Source organism: Rhopalosiphum padi, chromosome 1, assembly GCF_020882245.1.
Source record: "Rhopalosiphum padi isolate XX-2018 chromosome 1, ASM2088224v1, whole genome shotgun sequence".
NCBI classification, from domain to species: domain Eukaryota; kingdom Metazoa; phylum Arthropoda; class Insecta; order Hemiptera; family Aphididae; genus Rhopalosiphum; species Rhopalosiphum padi.
Genome location: NC_083597.1, coordinates 47,128,606 through 47,146,627, shown reverse-complemented (window position 1 = coordinate 47,146,627; position 18,022 = coordinate 47,128,606). Strand labels below are relative to the sequence as shown.

The following is an 18,022-nucleotide window of genomic DNA, read 5'->3' as shown; positions in this document are numbered from 1 at the left end:
ATGCATAATGCATTGCTTAAACACTAATTTTAAAATGTTAACGTAGTTATTTTAGTGTTGACAATTACAAGATCAATTTTTTTGCCCGGATGAACAAAATGCTGTATTATAAACGCAACGTTTAATGTTAAGCAATATTTTTATATTATGAATTTGCTATAATTAAATTGTATAAATTTGTGTATCCTAAATACATAGCTTCGAATCTTCGAATTGTGGTTTAATTAAAATACTTATTCACTGAACGGAAATATTGTATTGTGTAGCATCAAATACATATTACGAAACGTATTGCGTAATAGAAACTACGTTATATCAGAAAATGTGCAGGGAAGATTAATCTATACAAAAGATTATATCACACGAAACTTACTATGTGATTTGTTTTGTGAAAATGGTTTTATTTTGTCTAAAAACTCATTGTCTACTACTATTAATGGATTCCAATCAGTTAATAGTGATAAATTATAATAAATCAATAAAAAATGATAATGTAAGTGAAGTAACTTTTTTTTATTAACTGAAAATAATAAATTAGGAATACTTATATAGGAAGGTAAATTATCCATCAGAGAAATCATTTTATTACATATACATATAAAGTTTTGTTGTAAGCAATTCTTCAAGCATTTAACAAAAGACATGATTCATTCTAATCGTACAGATATACTTTTTTTTTTTTATCAAATTACAACTTAACATCATTTTGATCAGTGGCGTATCTATCCCCGGGCTGGTTAGGGGGTTTAAAAAATAAATTTTCAAATACTATTATTTAATAACAATAATTAAAAAAAAAACACGATAGATAATTTAAAAAAAGTACAAATTAAAAGAAAACTATAGTGTGTACTGTTAACTAGGTATAGTTTTTATAAAAAAATATAATTTTCAGTTAAAAATTGATCCACGTATCACGTTTAGATTAAATTGAATAGTAGGTCGACGCTGTTATACCGCACTGTACATCAAAAATATAACTCTTAATAATAATATTAACTCTGTAAAATGTCATATACAAATTGTAATATATAGCTCCATAACGCTGTCACTAAACCACATTATATGATACAGATGATAACATTATTATAACATATTTTAACTTTTATAATCAGCGTTATAGAAAAGCAATTCAATATTTATAATAACAATAAAAAACACAACATTCAAAGCAGCTTAATTTTGTCGCTCCATTCGACAACAACAAAAAAAAAAATTCTTAATACTGGATTTGATTCAATCAACACTGTATTTATTAAATCTTGTTATAATTATTTTTTTTTTGTTATATGATTGTAATAAATTAATAAATTATAATACACTATACATATATATATTGGTAAATCCATTAATATCTTATGCTATGAATTGTTATGTGTCTGCATTTTGTAATACAGTAAATTATTTGATGGGCGTGCATTGTTTTTCGTTTTAAATTTTTTTTTTTTTTACTTATTTGTGTTTATTATTAACGTGTTTTATTGTTTTTAATTATGTTTACCAACATCAATATAGGTAAATTAAAAACAATGTAATCTAGTATTATGCGATAGGTTGTATTTTCTAATGTTCAAAATCAATAAAACCATTAGGTTTTTATTTTGTACAAATGGCTTTTGTCAAATTGAAATAAGTGCGAGAAGAATTGGCTATATTTACGAATATCATGAATTTTTCATTTAATACAATTATTTGATTCCCATCGTTTTTTCGCATCCAAATGTATTTATACAGCATAATAATAATTTTTTTACACAGATTGGTGTTTTTATAAATTATCGTTATCAATAACGTATTCAATGATAATATAATATACGCACAACAATTATTTTATTATAATAATATAACAAATGTCCATCGATTCAGCTGATGTAATAGTCATTCAAATATTTTTGAATATCATGACGTATAATATTTATTATTTATTTATAATAACGCGTTTGAGTTTATAAATCACTATAGAATTATTTATAAACAACACTAGTATACTTAATACAGAACACGTTTAAACACAGGTAAAACATGCCTTGCCAAAACTGCTATACTCCGAATGCCTTATCTACAATTGCTATAATAATGATGGAAATTTTGATAGTCTTGTACACGTTTTGGTCAGCAAACCACAAAATCGATGAGAAACACCTGGTCATGGATAAAGCCAAGTCCATAGTAAGACAGCTAGACGCCATAGACAACATCATATTTTCTCACAGTCCGGTTTACAATTTTATCAAGACAAAGGTAATTGAAATAAAGGAAACTATGTAAGAAAAAGAAAATTGTTTTACGTTGCTTTTATTTAAGCCTTAGATATTAGAAGTATGTTTATCCAGTTTTTTTACAAATTTCAAATATATTAACAAAATTGATAGTTTAAAAATACCTAATAATTAATTTCATATACATATTTTGAGTAAAAATGCATTAGATTTTAAAAATGTACGACATAAGTCGTAGATATCGTAAATTATTAATGATTTGCACTGCTAGAACTTGATGATTTCTTGGGCAATTATACGTACCTAAAATTCTCAAAGTGATCTATTTTCCTAACAACGAACATTCATCAACCTTAAAAGGAATTATTATAAAATTTCCTTAATGGCATATTATAAAATTATCATATTATTATAATGCTAACATTGCTTATTAATCGATTTAGTTTTCTTATGTTCTGATTTCAATAGTTGGCCATATTTTATTCAGTTATTTTAAATTAAAATACTATATTTTTCATTACATAAAATATACTTTATTATATGCATAATATACTATAATATGGCCTGCTGTAATGACTAATCCGCTCCGCCTGCATTTTGCTCACTACATCAAGTATGTATATTATAAGCTATGTAAACGAAGAATGATCGCTCGAAAAATCACAGACCTAACATAAATGTATGTAAAAAAAAACTTTACTCTTTAAGAAAATTTGTTTTCATCAAAAAGTAATAATTACTTTTTATTTAACAAACGAAAAAAAACCATTTCCATACGCTTAGAGAGTCAAACTACAAACGAGACGTAAAATTATTATTACAGTTTTAATAATAAATCTCGTTATTATTAATGGTTATTAATAAATAAACTAACAAAACTGTAAACTGCCAAGTAGGTATACGCGTATAATACAACGTGGTAGATAAAAAAAAAAAGTATTTACTAATGAAGACAAAAGAATATTTTGTATTTTATGATATTTTCGAAAAAATGCGATGTATCCTATATATTTTGTTAGTTTTATCATAAATATTATATATGTTCGTGAAATAAGTACCTACCTACGTATATTATAACGACGTGTATAGAGCCAAGGGACACGCGCGTGTATAATTGAATTTTTACCATAAACGAGATTAATTTCACGTGAATATGAACCGTTATACGTATTACGTACTGTGCGAGTGGCAAATGTTTGATGGTACTTACGTTTATGTACCTACTACCTGTATAATGAGCCTACTCTTGGGACGCGCGTGTGTACATATATTAATTCAGCGTGAGATCGGAATTTCGGGTGTGTATATTATATGAATGTATGACGTATATAATGATATTATGTTGTATAGTTTTAATTCAGACGCGCGTTATGAATCCCGCAAAACCCTTTTATGGGGGTCTACCGTATAGTTTTTGGACAAACACCGCAGTTTTTCATTCAAAATTCTTGTCGAGTCACTAATTTCGCGGCCGACAATGTAGGCGGGTCACAACTTCGGTCAAAGGTTATAAAATATCGAAAACAACCAGAAGACGATAAACAATGTAATAATATTATATTGTACACTTTTTTATATTGTCGATATTGATATAGATCGATATCGTAGGTACTGCCGACTGCGTATACAATAGTTATTACGTAGGTATTATATTATGTTTGGGCGGTGGGAAGTGACGAAATAATTAAGTTCCGAACTGTGTAAGGGTACACGAGCACCACCAACGCCTCCTCTTAGATCATCTAGTGTATTGATGATAAATATTGTAAGATTAGCGTAACTTCACAATTATATGGTTCTAGGATTGCGAAGAAAATCGCATAAAAGTATATTCGTTGTCACTGAACTTTATATAATATATAAAACTATTGTTTATTATTTCAGAAAAGTTATAGCTCATAAAATTCACATGACATACATAATAGAAAATTAACCTTTATATTGACTCATATATATATATATATACAGATATTGATATAATGTGTATGATAATTAATTTAAAAAGTTTAGGAAAATAGAAAATTTAACTGAACTGGCAATAATTAATAATATCTTGAAACTTTTAAACACAAAGTACGAAATATATTCATTGAGATTGTTCACAATTGACGAGGACACTAAATTTTATAAACATATTCATTAGCATAAAAAATGAAATCTACATACCATTATGTTTGAAAAATAACCATTCCGATGTTTACGACTTTATTTATTAAATTGAATTAATTTCAATTATAATAATATAATAGAAATAATAAGCTTTGTAATTTAATGTTTGTGTATAAAATTTAAGTTTTAATCTAACACGCTTAATTACTAATGTCATGATTTTGACGTTGTATACAAGTGTGTACAATAATTAATAATCCTTCGGGTAGTTTATGAGTAGTCGAGCTTAGAGTTTATTGTTGCAGATAAACGCCGCGGTGGATGCCATGGACAACGAGGACGACGATTTAGCCGTCGAGTACTTTACCGACGCCCTGCTTTTGATTGGACCCAATCAAAAAGTTTTGAGATTAATGCATAATAATTTACCCAGACACATTATAACAAAAATCAAACACTGTTACGGCAAATACTTAGAAGAAGTAGACGACATAGAAAGATAAATATTATTATCGCAATATTATTTCAATTTTCACATTAAAAATGCCCTAAAGCAAGAGCATTTTATGACACGAAAAACTCGAAAAACGCCCTAAGAAATGATATGCTAATGATTTAAATACTTAAAAAAATATCGATAAAATTGTTGATTTTATTAAAGTTATTATTATTTATAGTTATTATATTATCGGAAACTTTAATAATTATTATTTATATCCGTCGTCGCCGTTATCAACATAATACTATACTTAGGTATACCAAAAATAATAAAGATGTGGGGTTTTCTCGAGTTATAAAAACAAAAAAATATGATGATGAAAAATAATAAACTCGTAATGTTATTGAAATACATTTTAAGCTAGGAAACCATAGTATAATATGATGTTTCAATAAAAAATGTAAGTCTTCATTTTTTAGGCCCTATTACTCAGAACACTTCAATATTATTTAATTAAAGTTGATTTTTATATTTATTTTCTACAACTTAATATTATAATAATATAAAACACAATAATATACATTAATTGTTTATTATAGATTTATTCGTAAGAAATTCGATGGGCATTCACAATAACATCGAATGCAACTCAAATATTTTACAATTAAATTATTGAAAACTGCATGCATACTACAATATCTTATACTTGGAATTTTAATTCAAAAAATCCTAAGATTATTTTTTTCGAAAATTGGAAAAACTATAAATCAATACTTTAAGTCATGCATAAAATACACAGCAATAAGCACAAAAATGTTAGTGGCATATTCAATAAATACACATCCTCAGAAATGAATTTATTTTAGCATTCAAAAACTATATAATAGCATATACAATATTAAATCTTATAAAATATCTAGTAATATTCCACAACGTAACCATTATGATGTACCTAGGCTATTTGAAAATAATTTACCATAGTGTATGCGCATGTATAGGAAAATTAGAGTTTTTCGCAGTGCATATCTTGTGTAGATAATATACTAGTATAAATATACTGTTTGTATTTTACGTTGGATTAATGAACCGTAAAATCCTTTTATAATTTATATATTATTTTATTTAATCATTAAACGTTCGTTATATTTTTATGTGTGTGTAAGAGCAAAATATATATTAAAAACGAGTACACGTATTATGTGATATAATATATTGTACAACGACTACGTATAATACGTGCAGTGCATACACAAAACAATTATTGTCAAAAATAAGATTCTGAATTTCGTTAAAACAGATTTTCTGATTTTGGAATAAATGGATAATAAATGCGATTTTATTATAGCGGATGCATAGACGGTTCCGGTGGGACGGGAAAACCGGATATTTTCAATACTTGACAAAAAAACATAACGGAAAAAAAACGCATTCGTATCATACCGTACGATGCAGGTCGTTAGTTCTATATATTACGCGATGTGCAAACATATGTATGACCTACTACGGCGTATATACATAATAATATTGTGTATTATTCTTACGCAGCTAAGCGTATTGCACAGTCCAGTGACATTCACAATCGTTACCAGAAATTTTACGAATAGCTGCAAGTGTCCAACATTAAAAAAGTGGTTTGTTGATGATTATTAAAATATGTGATAATCGCCAGTAGAACAAATTCAATTATTATATATTACTTAAATATTTATTATGTGGAAATTGTTTTTAAAGGTATTCCTACATTAAACAAACTAGCTGTGTAAATGTTTAAAAAAAATTAAATGTTTAATGTTTATATAGATGTTTTTCTTCTTTTAGAATTCATTATTTAGATAAAATGCTATGCAGGTTAAACGTCATTAATAATAACATATATTATGAATTTCAAAGTATTCTATGAAATTGAAAAAAAGTAGTTTATAGAGAATAGTCAACAGACAACAAACTTATTATTTCTCATTGATGAATTTAATGATGAGTTACATATAGGTACTATATAATATAATACAAAACAATACATTTCCAGGAAAATTGTTAGGAAAATATAATGTAGGTATAATAAAAAGTACATTTTTCTCAAATAATAATAACAATAACCTCTTCTATATACCTCCTGTTTACAAAGAGTTTTATTTCAATTTAAAATGTAAAACAAATGTTATTTAAAAGCATATTGTGTGTAAGCTTGGAAAATAAATAGAAATTATATAACAATATTTTTTTTCGTATTCTTCGCAATTATTGTAATGTACGAGTACTTAGATCGTTGAATTTATTCTGTAGCATTTTGCTTATACCAATAAAATTGTTGTCCATTTATTTTGCAAATAAAAATTAATTTTTGAATCTTTGGAAGTGATAGAAGAATAAAAGTTCTATAATGTTCTCGTATTGTTTATTATCAAATGAATGACAAACATTGCAATATGTTATGGAACAATAAAGAAATACCTACTGATAAAATGTTTTTGTAAATTAACTAACTTAAATGGATAATGTAAATAATACTTAAAACGTTTTACGTATATATTAATAAGATTGCAATAATTTTTGAAATGTAAATGTTTACCTTTAATGATGATGTCAGTTTTAACTTATTAATTTATATGTATATTGTATATATAATATTATAATATTATATATTAGGTATATATATATATATATATATATCTCAAGATATTATATAGACATGTTTAAGTTTGAAAATTAAATACAAAATTGACCAGAAAAAAAACTTATGTTATACTTTCGAACGATGAATCTACCTAAAAAGTTTAAAAATGTATGTTCCTTTTTAATATTTGATTAACACATTAACACGTGAAACTGTAGAATGAGTACTTCAAAGATATCATAATTTTCCTTTATATAATATAATTAGCTATGCAATAATTTGAGCACTTCTTATTTAATTTAATATTTTATATTCTTTATTCGTATTATTATTATTTCTTAAAATGTTAACTTAATGTTAATGTTTGGTACTAAAAACAACTGAAAATTAAACACAAGGGTGATAGTATATTATGTTAACAAAAATATATGTGTCAGGTAAATAGTTTTTTCATTTCAAAAACCGTTATTGACATGTATATTTAATTACTACGTTTTTTTAATGAGATACTCGATGCTGTATAGCTTATAAAAACGTTAAGTAGTTTTAAGTTTTAAATAATATTGCATAAAACAAAAAAAAAATAATATTAATTATGTAATTTATTCGTACATTTTTATGGAACAATTGTATTTTTTAATAGTGATAGAAATTCGAAAAGTTATATTTAATACAATATACATTTTTGTCTGAATTTAAGATAAAATATTTTCATCAGATTGTACAATAGAATGAACAAATGTAATTTTTTGAATTCTTTACTAGTTTCTAATTTAATCTCTAACTATAAAACAATCTCGAATCTATGTTTAAATCAATTTATTGACCAAATAACGTTTCATTTTTTTTTGTCATTTTTGGGCTGAACAAAAGTTCCCACAGAATTATTTTCTTATAAACTTTTATTATAAACACAATAATAAAAATTATTGTTTTTAAATTTAAAAACACACCTGCACAAAATACGAGCCTGCTAATTAGAATATCACTATATTTAAAAAAAAAGAAACATGAACAGTTTAAACTTTAAATTGTTTAAATGTATTTAATTAAAAATATATTTTTATTTGTATTTATTAAAATAACGCCAAAAAAAAAAGATATAAAAATGAAATAACGACCAACACAAGCACAACTTAATGAACATTGTTTTATTATACCTATGCTATTTGTTAGTATAGTTTTTTAGCACAACTTTTCATTGAGTTTTTTTTTTCGAATGAAAAGTTAGCTTACTTTCCTACAACTTATTAAAATTATAAATAAATGTAGAAAACTTTATTTTAAATTATATAAATTAACATTAAAATAAACAATTAATTAACAAACAAAATATTGTTGATGAAAAAAATAAGCTTTTCCTCATAAGTTGGTACGAGATACACATTTTTAAATTGAAAGTGCTGATATCACTATTTTGGTTAAAGTAATTTCAAAACTTTAGAATCTATTACTATACTCCGTATCATCGAAACATTAAATACATTGAAACTTGAGACATAAAAAACAAATATTATATGTTAATAGTTATTTTAAATTCATATTTGAAAGACAATGTTTATAGGAGGAATTTGATACGTAATATACGTAGTAGCTTAGTTTGCATTTTTGAAATGAAAGATCAATATTATATCGATTTAAATACTTAGTACAAAAAATATCATTGTTCACGAATAATAGTTTTACCTATTGTGTTCTATATTAGTGTATATGCATTTAGTTGTTACGAAAACCCGTTAAATACTCGTATAATCGCAACAGCCATAATGATGTGTGGTAATATATTTATAGATTTCGTTTTATTTTTTCGACTAGGTAATATATTTTTTTTCGTTCAGTTTATTTTCTGTTCTTTGGGACAAATTCGTAGTACAAACATATATACGTAATAATTTCTATGATATGACATTAAAAGTAATATATGTAGCATATTTGCATACCACATATAGGTACCTATTTACGTGTGCATTTTTCTAGAGCAATCATGTGATTGCTGTGATGACCCATCATCGTGTAAGTGCAGATTTCATTTTATATATCATTCGAATATTACAGTTAACAACACTAATATACTTAAACAAATAATATTAAATTTTAAATAAAACAATAAACTTTACATTCCTAGTATTAATTAGTTCGAATGATGTACTCTACGTTTAGTATTTAATCATAAATATAAATTCCGTTCACCCAGCTATATTTTTCCTCATGCTTTTCTAGTCTTTAATCAAGTTTCAAAGGAATAATAACCGAGTGAAATATTATGTAATAATAAAAAAAATCCTTTTAAATTTAATAAAATATGTCTGCTACGTATTTTTTTTAGATACATGAAAACGTAATACGTTTTTTCAAAGAATTATATACACGAGAAAATAGTTAATGTACGTATCTATATATATCTACTACCTGCTAGTACACCTATATTTACGTTGTGACTATCAAATTTAACACAAATATGAATCAAAGAATACAAATTTTTTTTTAGAGTTAAACATTTTAAAATTGAAACTACAAAGCTGCAATTTGAAGATGTTCAAATCGAAAAAAAATGAAATAAAATTCATTACACCCCAAACGTTATTTTCACTATAATGTAAAATAACGGAAATTGGAATATGAAATGCGTTATAAAGTTTTTATAAACATCAATTTTTGTATTTACTACATACTACACGTCATACATCGACGACATACTTAAAAAAAGAAATGAGAAATTATGCCGAATTAAAATTTATGAATATTTACAAGTTGTGTCATTTCTATTGACATATTTGAAAATAAATTCTGAAATATTTTCATATTATACATTTTATTTCAGTTGAAAAGGTCGTGCGTAACAAATGTTATTCTAAAAACCAAATCGATCGGTAAAACTAAAAAAAAAAAAAAAAATACTCAGTAGATTTAAAAACAATTTTATGATAATACTTTTGATTCGCAGAGTGATTATGCCCGTAGTAGAAACACTATTTATAATAATATTGTTCTACCGGAATACTGCAGCGTTCAATCGTTTTGTTTAAATTGATTTTTATTTTTACAAGAACATTTGAATAATAATAGTAAATTCTAATTTACATAAAACTCAAAAGAGCATTTATCGCAATCTGAAAGAGAAGTATAAGGGGAAAAACGTACTATGCACAACTGCAGTGAAATGGTTTCGATATTAATTTACTTCTGAAATGTTACTATATAGGTACCTATATAATGATTCTGCAGTGTGCGCCATGTGCCCAACGCGATTCAGCTCAGTAAGCTTAGAAATAATAATAATATAGTGTAGGCAAAACATGTACAACGACCGCGTAATAATAATAATATGTTTCGCTCGTAAAATGCATTATGTATCCTACACCGAAGCTCCGCGTATATAATTTTATATTATAATAAAATAAAGTGATATTATAAACAGTTTGTCATTGTTCAAAATAATTTTGTCCGACAAAATATTAAAATCGACTACGATATTTCTGGTCATTAATTTAAAGTAAAGTAGTAAAGTATTATAACGACGACTACATCGAAAATTGCTAAATTTCATATAGTATGATTACAATTTTACATAAGTTCGAGAGGGTATATATTTTAAATGTTGACATGTATTTTCTAAATATTTTATTTTTGTGGTTCTGCAAGAAAAAATTTCATAATATAGTTTGAAAAATACATTTTTACAAAAAAAATCTATTTATTTTTATGATTTTCCTGGTTTTTAGCGATCAAATATATTTTCGATTTCAAAGCACAAAACATATATTAATATTTTTATGTGCCTATTCGTATAGAATAAATTTTTCTTCTTGAAATTTTCCAAGCTGTTTATACCCATTTCCATAAAAAACATTTTCCTCCAGATCTCTCTCCTTAGTTAGTTCTTCCCCGTTTTCTATTCCAAGCTCTTTCAAGTCTTTGACCACTCTATTTTTCCATTTTTGTCTGGGATGACCTACATTGGCCTTTTTGTGTTTGGTTTTTAATTTGTAATCTTTCTAATTGTCTTCATTGATCTCCACATGATGTACTCAACATAGCTCAATCTACTAATTTTCAAGACTCCATTGATGTTGTTTCTCCGTATAGGTATTGATCTTCTGGTTTGTCGTTATCTAAAATTCTCCAATATTTTTAATTTTGGGATTATTCTTAATATTTTTCGTTTAAAATTCGTTAGATTAAATTCGTCTGACTTTGTTGTGGCTCACACGGCCAAACACCATACTCATTAAAGAAATTAGTCTCATTAGTACTCTGTTAAGAGTTATTTTGTCTTACACGATAAAATCCGTATAATAAACATATTAAATAAATACATAAAAAAATATATATCTATATAAATCAAAATGTATATGAGTGGAATAATATTATAGTGGTTTAAATTTTAATTATTTTTTTTTTTTTAAAGCATAATAATGTATTCAAAAATGTGAGTAATTTTAAATAATTCATAAACTATAGATACAAGTTAGACATTAATTAATTCAGTATTATAGATACTGTATATTATTGTTAACCATAAACATTCATATTGTTTAAACTTTCGATAACAATTTTAAAATTAATTCCAAAAAATCGGTAATAGTAATAAAATGCATACAATTAAAACAGTAGATATTTTCACAAAAAAAAGTACGTCTACTACATGTACACTATGCGTATTTATTGTTTACTTATATCGTATGTTTATCATCAAGAGATAACAATATTAGCTATAAGTGTGAAAACAATATTTTGTGGATCACGTTGCGACGACACATGATATTACGTTAATCAGTTTGCAGTGTTTGCGCAAATCATATTATATACATCGCGTGCGCTTATTATTTGTTCAGGTTCGCAGTGTGTATAATAGTGTGCGGAAGAGATTGCGCTAAGAATTAATTTTCGCGAGTCTTTTCGCGTTGTTATACGTATATATATATATATGATACCTTTATTCGTGATAAAAAGTACCGACCGTTTCGAATAGCAGGTTGGCTAACTCACCGTTTCGCGGCTATAATACACTTCCATCTACGTATTCGAATGTCGTATTGTGTTTTGATATTTTACGTACAACGAAATCCGTGTTGCTTACAGATGTGATATTAATTTTTTGCAAGACTTCCGAGTAGATACAGCAATTTTTCCGTAGGGGTGAGGGATGGTGTAACGTCACGCTTTAACACCTCCTTAATTCCGTACAAACAATTAATTTGGCCGGATGGGGCCGATGGGGGTGGTGTACGAATGTTCGTTTTACTGCACAACACGTGTATGGTTAGAATTATAATTGTTGGTACGAATTTTCTTACGAATTCAAAATTTAGGGTAGGCGGAATAGTATAACGCACTTTAAAAATCAATTATGAATGTAATATTATGTATTATTACTGTATCTAATCGAATAACCCATATAATATAGATGATTTGTATACGATCAAAGCTTAATGATTTCTAAAATGTTATCTCATCTAAATTCTACAATATAACTACTTATACGACATACGTATAATATTATGAATAGTACTTATTTTAAACACCAATATTTTATACAGTGATTTCCTCGTTAGAATTGCTTTAATTTTAAATAAAATGTTCCCCATATTGTGAACGACGTGTAATATACTTTTAGAATAAAATAAATAAAATAAAAATTACGTTTTTTTTTAATATTTTGTATTTTTTTAATAATATAGTGATAACTTTTGAATCATACTATATTATGAAAATCGTTCAATAACACAATTATTGAAGACCCGTATTAGCTGAACTCATACGTTGCTGCAGTAAACTATTATTAATGTGTGTATTATACTTATACTATATATTATATATTATACTATGTTCAATTGTTTGATAATACACTTTTTTATAGTATATGACAACGTAAATTGGCAGTACTTGCGTATATGTGTATAATTCAAATAAAAAAATATATAAACGTGACCCTTTTCTGTATTATGTGGTGATATAAATTATATTTCCTATATGTCATAATAACATTATGTGGGGCGACATTCTATAATATACTACTTCCAAAATTAACATAATTGAGTTATTACATAAAATTGATAAGAGAAATTCGGGGAATCGAATATTGCTATCATATGTTTTTTATAAACATACTATTTCCTTTGTTAACTCAAAATTCATTATTTATGTCAAAAATCATTATTTACAAAGGCAAAAGTAACTATTTCCTATATTAAATAGTTGATTTGTTTGGGAGAATGAAGCAAAATGTACATTCTACTATTTTTCTTTATAAAAAGTATTTAAGTATTATTTTCAAAGTAATCTATGGTGCCTATAGTTTTAAATGGGATTGAATTAAATACTATTTCCATCAGTCTTTTATTTATATAAAACATATATTAAACTAAGTTATTTTTTTTTTTTATTTTTTTTTTTTTTTTATTATTAGCTATTAGTATACAACTATGACAGCTCGACTATTACAGAGATAATACATAAAACAACATTATACATTAAACATTATAATACATATTAAATAATGAAGCCAGCATCCAATATAAAAGTAATTATTAATATTAAACTAAGTTATAAATAAATATTGATTTATTAATTTAATTTGTGTGTATATTTTATGAGATGATTAAAATAAAACTATAAGTATCTAACTCAATTATTATTGTTAAAAAATACCCCAAAACTATAGTTTTGTACATTATCCCATAATAATTCCATGAAAACAACTGTGGTCTGTAAACAGATTAAGAAAACTGATTCTCACTGTGAATTTGATAAGTTTAAAATCTTAATTTATTGTAATATCTTATAAGATGTAGTTTTTTTTTAAAGTTTTCCCAATCCTTAGTAATATTAACATAATATTTCCTTAAATTATGTCAAAACGTAATATTGGATAGAAATGGTACTTTTTTGGCACAATAAATAATATTAGTTTAGGCTATTAAACTACAATGTTATAGAGAAAAAAGTGTGTATTAAAATATTAATAATATTATAATTATACCATATTATATATATAATGATTTAATCGTTCTTCACAAAAATGCATCAATATTGTAAAAAGTGGAAAATAGAATTAGTATATGTATTGGATTGTCACCCCACATTATATTATACAACAGTAGCGCGTCCGTGATAAAAGTATTCCGTAAACGTATTTTTTTTCAACAGCCACGCGCTTTCTTTTTCGTCGCGATAAATTATTATTATGGTCTGTCGGCTTTTCAGTTCTATAACAATATATAATATTTATTTATATTTTGTATATTATACAGGTTGAGTCATAGTGTTTTCCGATTTGTGTTATGAGGCTAATGTGCGAGAACGCAGTGTCTCACTCTGTATGCACATATATCATGCATTTTATGGTTAATAATTTCAAAATAATATCGCGACAGTTATAATATACCTATTGATTTGTAACCAATGGGTGTAACTCATCATTTTCGAGGTGTTTATTACACGTGTGTAATGTAACTATAGGTATGCATAATAACATTATATAATATTTTAGGCATGTGGTGCTTTTAAAACGATTTTCACTACAGAACAACGCAAATTTTATCGTCACTGCGACGTATAAAATGGCTTCACAAATACGACAGTTTTATAATTTGATTTTTTTTTTTTTTTTATCGCAGAACACTCTACTTGACAAAATCTATAAGTCAAAATGGATACACAAGTGCCAGGCTGGGTTAGGTTAGAGAGTATCAAATGTTCTGCGACGAGAAAGAATCAATCCGTCATAATATACGTCGTATAAGAATTTTTTTCGCAAGGGATCTGAAAAATCGATCGCTAATATTGCTGGATTTATTTTACCAACCCATATTGGTAATTTTTTATAAGTATCAAAATGTCGAGTCTACTACAAGTATTTGTTTTACATGTAATTAACTATAATCATTCGACAAGATACTAGTCCACTTATGTTGAATGCGTATCAATACCATTATTGCGTGTATTTTAGCAGCGACAATCTGAAGTATTGAAGCTATACGTTACATATACCATTACTTAAATTTTAGAGAAAAAAAATCGTTAGAAAAACTTTCACAACAATGAGTTGTAAAGAAATCAACGCGTCAAGATTAATTACTATGAAAGATCCGAAACTGCAACCTTTTAAAGTGTCAACTACACATCAGCTTACTGAAGTTGACTGTACATCTGTACGTACGAAAAAATATATTGTTATTTGTACAATTAGCGGAAATTCTCGAATGGGATTGCGTTGGAATAGTGTTTAAAAACAAAAATCGTAGTCAAAATTCCTAAAACCTTTGGAATATGAACTCGGAATAAACATTTGAAAAGTTAAATCATTGATATTATTTTAAAAGAATAATAAACTCCATATTAGAGTGAGTGGATTTAATTTAATATTATTGCTTTGTAAATTATATTAACTAATAAAAAAAATAATCTCCAAGATATTTAAAAATTGATCACGGTTATGTATAAATAAATAGTTAAGTTTAAAAATAAAAATAAAAATAAATAGGTAGGTAGGTAATAGGTATATTGGTAATTTCGATGTTAATTATATTTAAAACTTAAATATTGGTTTAAAACCTATTGGAAAAGAAGCATATTTGGTGTATAAAGTATAAACACTATAAACGACAAGGTTTGAGAAACGTAAAGCGTACGATGTATGTGTATTAGGTCAGAGAACACGGATAAAACACGTGACAATATCGTTGCGACGTCGTCGCTAATTAAATCCTTTCGTGTATAATTATTATTCCATGTAATTATTATTCTGTTCGCTCGATTAGATTTTAGTCCCACCGAGGTAACTGAACAACGCAAACGACGTTAATTCATATCGATTAAAAGCCACGAGAATTTAGTTTACTTAAATTCAATATTTGTGTACAAAATAATATTGTGTCTGCGTATTGCATTAATTATTATTCAAAAACGAATACAAGATATTGATAAAAATAAAGATCATTATGCAATATGTTTAATTTAATTTTATCTCAACCAAAAAAAAGCAAAATAATAAAATATATAGAAACTATACGTACCTATACATAATCTAACAAAATATGGACATTTCCATAATTAGGATGAAAACAATTCTGTACATTTACATTTTCTTTTATAGTTTTGTATAAAGTCAACACTAGGAAATGAAAACACGAATGCCCCACATTTATAAACAATAATCTAAAACGTATTATTATTTTCATATGCTGGTTTTTGAGAAGGGTTTCTCGTATCGGAATGATGATGTTCAACTCAGTATTGTGATTTAAGTTCTAAGACATATATCATATAGTAACAACGAGAGTTCGAGTGAAAACTAGGACTTAAAAAAAGTACGGAAGAATGGTTTGATATGTGAAACAATTTATGAAGTTTTTTTTATTATTCAAGTAAAGTACTCGTATGATAGGTATGCTTATCGGTTTTGATAAATCAAACTGAAAATTATGTAAAATAAAGGTATGACAAACTCGATCACCAAAAATTGAAAAACTAGTAATATACAATAAAAAATAAAAACTATATGATGTTATATATTTGAATTTATCCGAAAACCAATATTTAAGAATTTAAAGTCGAAATCGATACCTACAACTTACATTTTTCTTCGTTATTGTTTCCACTAAATATATATTTAATATTATTATACGTATATTAATTAGATAATATTTTCGAATAATAATAATTTATTAGCAGGAATGTTCAAAACTCATTTTTTGAACTCTGATTTATTTTCGTATACAATAACATACATAAAATATTAAAACATCGGTGAGATTTATGTTTTTTTCCACCATCCTCCCACCAGAAATATTTGTGTATATTTTATGTACATTTTATTTTATTACATATATATAGAGAGAGCATATTATATAATATCTATATTAGGGTTCTGCAATATTGGCAACGGGGGTGAGATCGCAACGTAGTAACTCTAATACGGTAACTGGGGAGAGTGCGAGTAAATAAAACAATATGCTATACGCTGTGATGTCTATATATATATATCGTGAAATAATAAAACCATGAACCATTCGTCTATAATAGCCAATATTGTCAAACGCCCATCGTACGTCCCCTGTGACACGTACCTAAGCATTTTAGTTTACAATATATTTTTATTATATTATTATATGTTATATGCTCAACATTTGTCTTTAAATTCATTTGAACATGACATCGTTCCACCCACGACCGCAGTAGTAAGTAGTTTGACGACATCGTGATTGTGTACTTACGTGCGTGTTGGTTTTCTATCAAATTTGTTTATAATTTACACGATAATATTAAATTATTATTATTAAAATAATTGTTTTTAAATCATTAAATGAACACCGTTTACACGACTTATACAGTGTTTAGCACGTCGCTTCATGTTCACCACTATAATGTTCAACTCCGTTGCTTTATACCCATTAATTAAATATTGTATTTTATGCGTTATTTTAAACGCATTTTTATGCGTACATAATAAAAACAATATGCTAAAAATATATTATATTTATAAATATCTACTTCTGAAAAATCCAAAAATATAATCCTATTTAACGATAGTTGCCTATGTATTTTAACTAGGACATATCAATGGAATATCAATCGCAAATAACTAATGAATTTTAAATAATAAAATAAAAATAAAATTATCTCGAATTCGACTTATTC

At 26.0% G+C, this 18,022-nt stretch overlaps 2 protein-coding genes across 4 annotated transcripts in view; one reads left to right on the top strand and one right to left on the bottom strand.

Annotated features, from left to right (window-relative positions):
* The window catches only part of LOC132931612 (connectin), a 230,810-nt gene that overhangs the window by 63,443 nt on the left and 149,345 nt on the right, over positions 1-18,022 (bottom strand). The gene's annotated exons all lie outside the window — the stretch shown is intronic.
* LOC132918517 (uncharacterized) lies at positions 2,023-4,831 on the top strand. The gene is made up of 2 exons (XM_060979776.1): positions 2,023-2,241; positions 4,634-4,831. The coding sequence occupies exons 1-2, from the start codon at positions 2,023-2,025 to the stop codon at positions 4,829-4,831; spliced, it is 417 nt and encodes a 138-aa protein (XP_060835759.1).

What these genes read in the sequence shown, in the direction of transcription:
- LOC132918517 (XM_060979776.1), top strand. Translation starts at nt 2,023, where the DNA reads ATGCCTTGCCAAAACTGCTATACTCCGAATGCCTTATCTACAATTGCT. An exon ending in ACAATTTTATCAAGACAAAG is followed by an intron (nt 2,242 to 4,633) that starts GTAATTGAAATA and finishes TTATTGTTGCAG; the next exon opens with ATAAACGCCGCGGTGGATGC.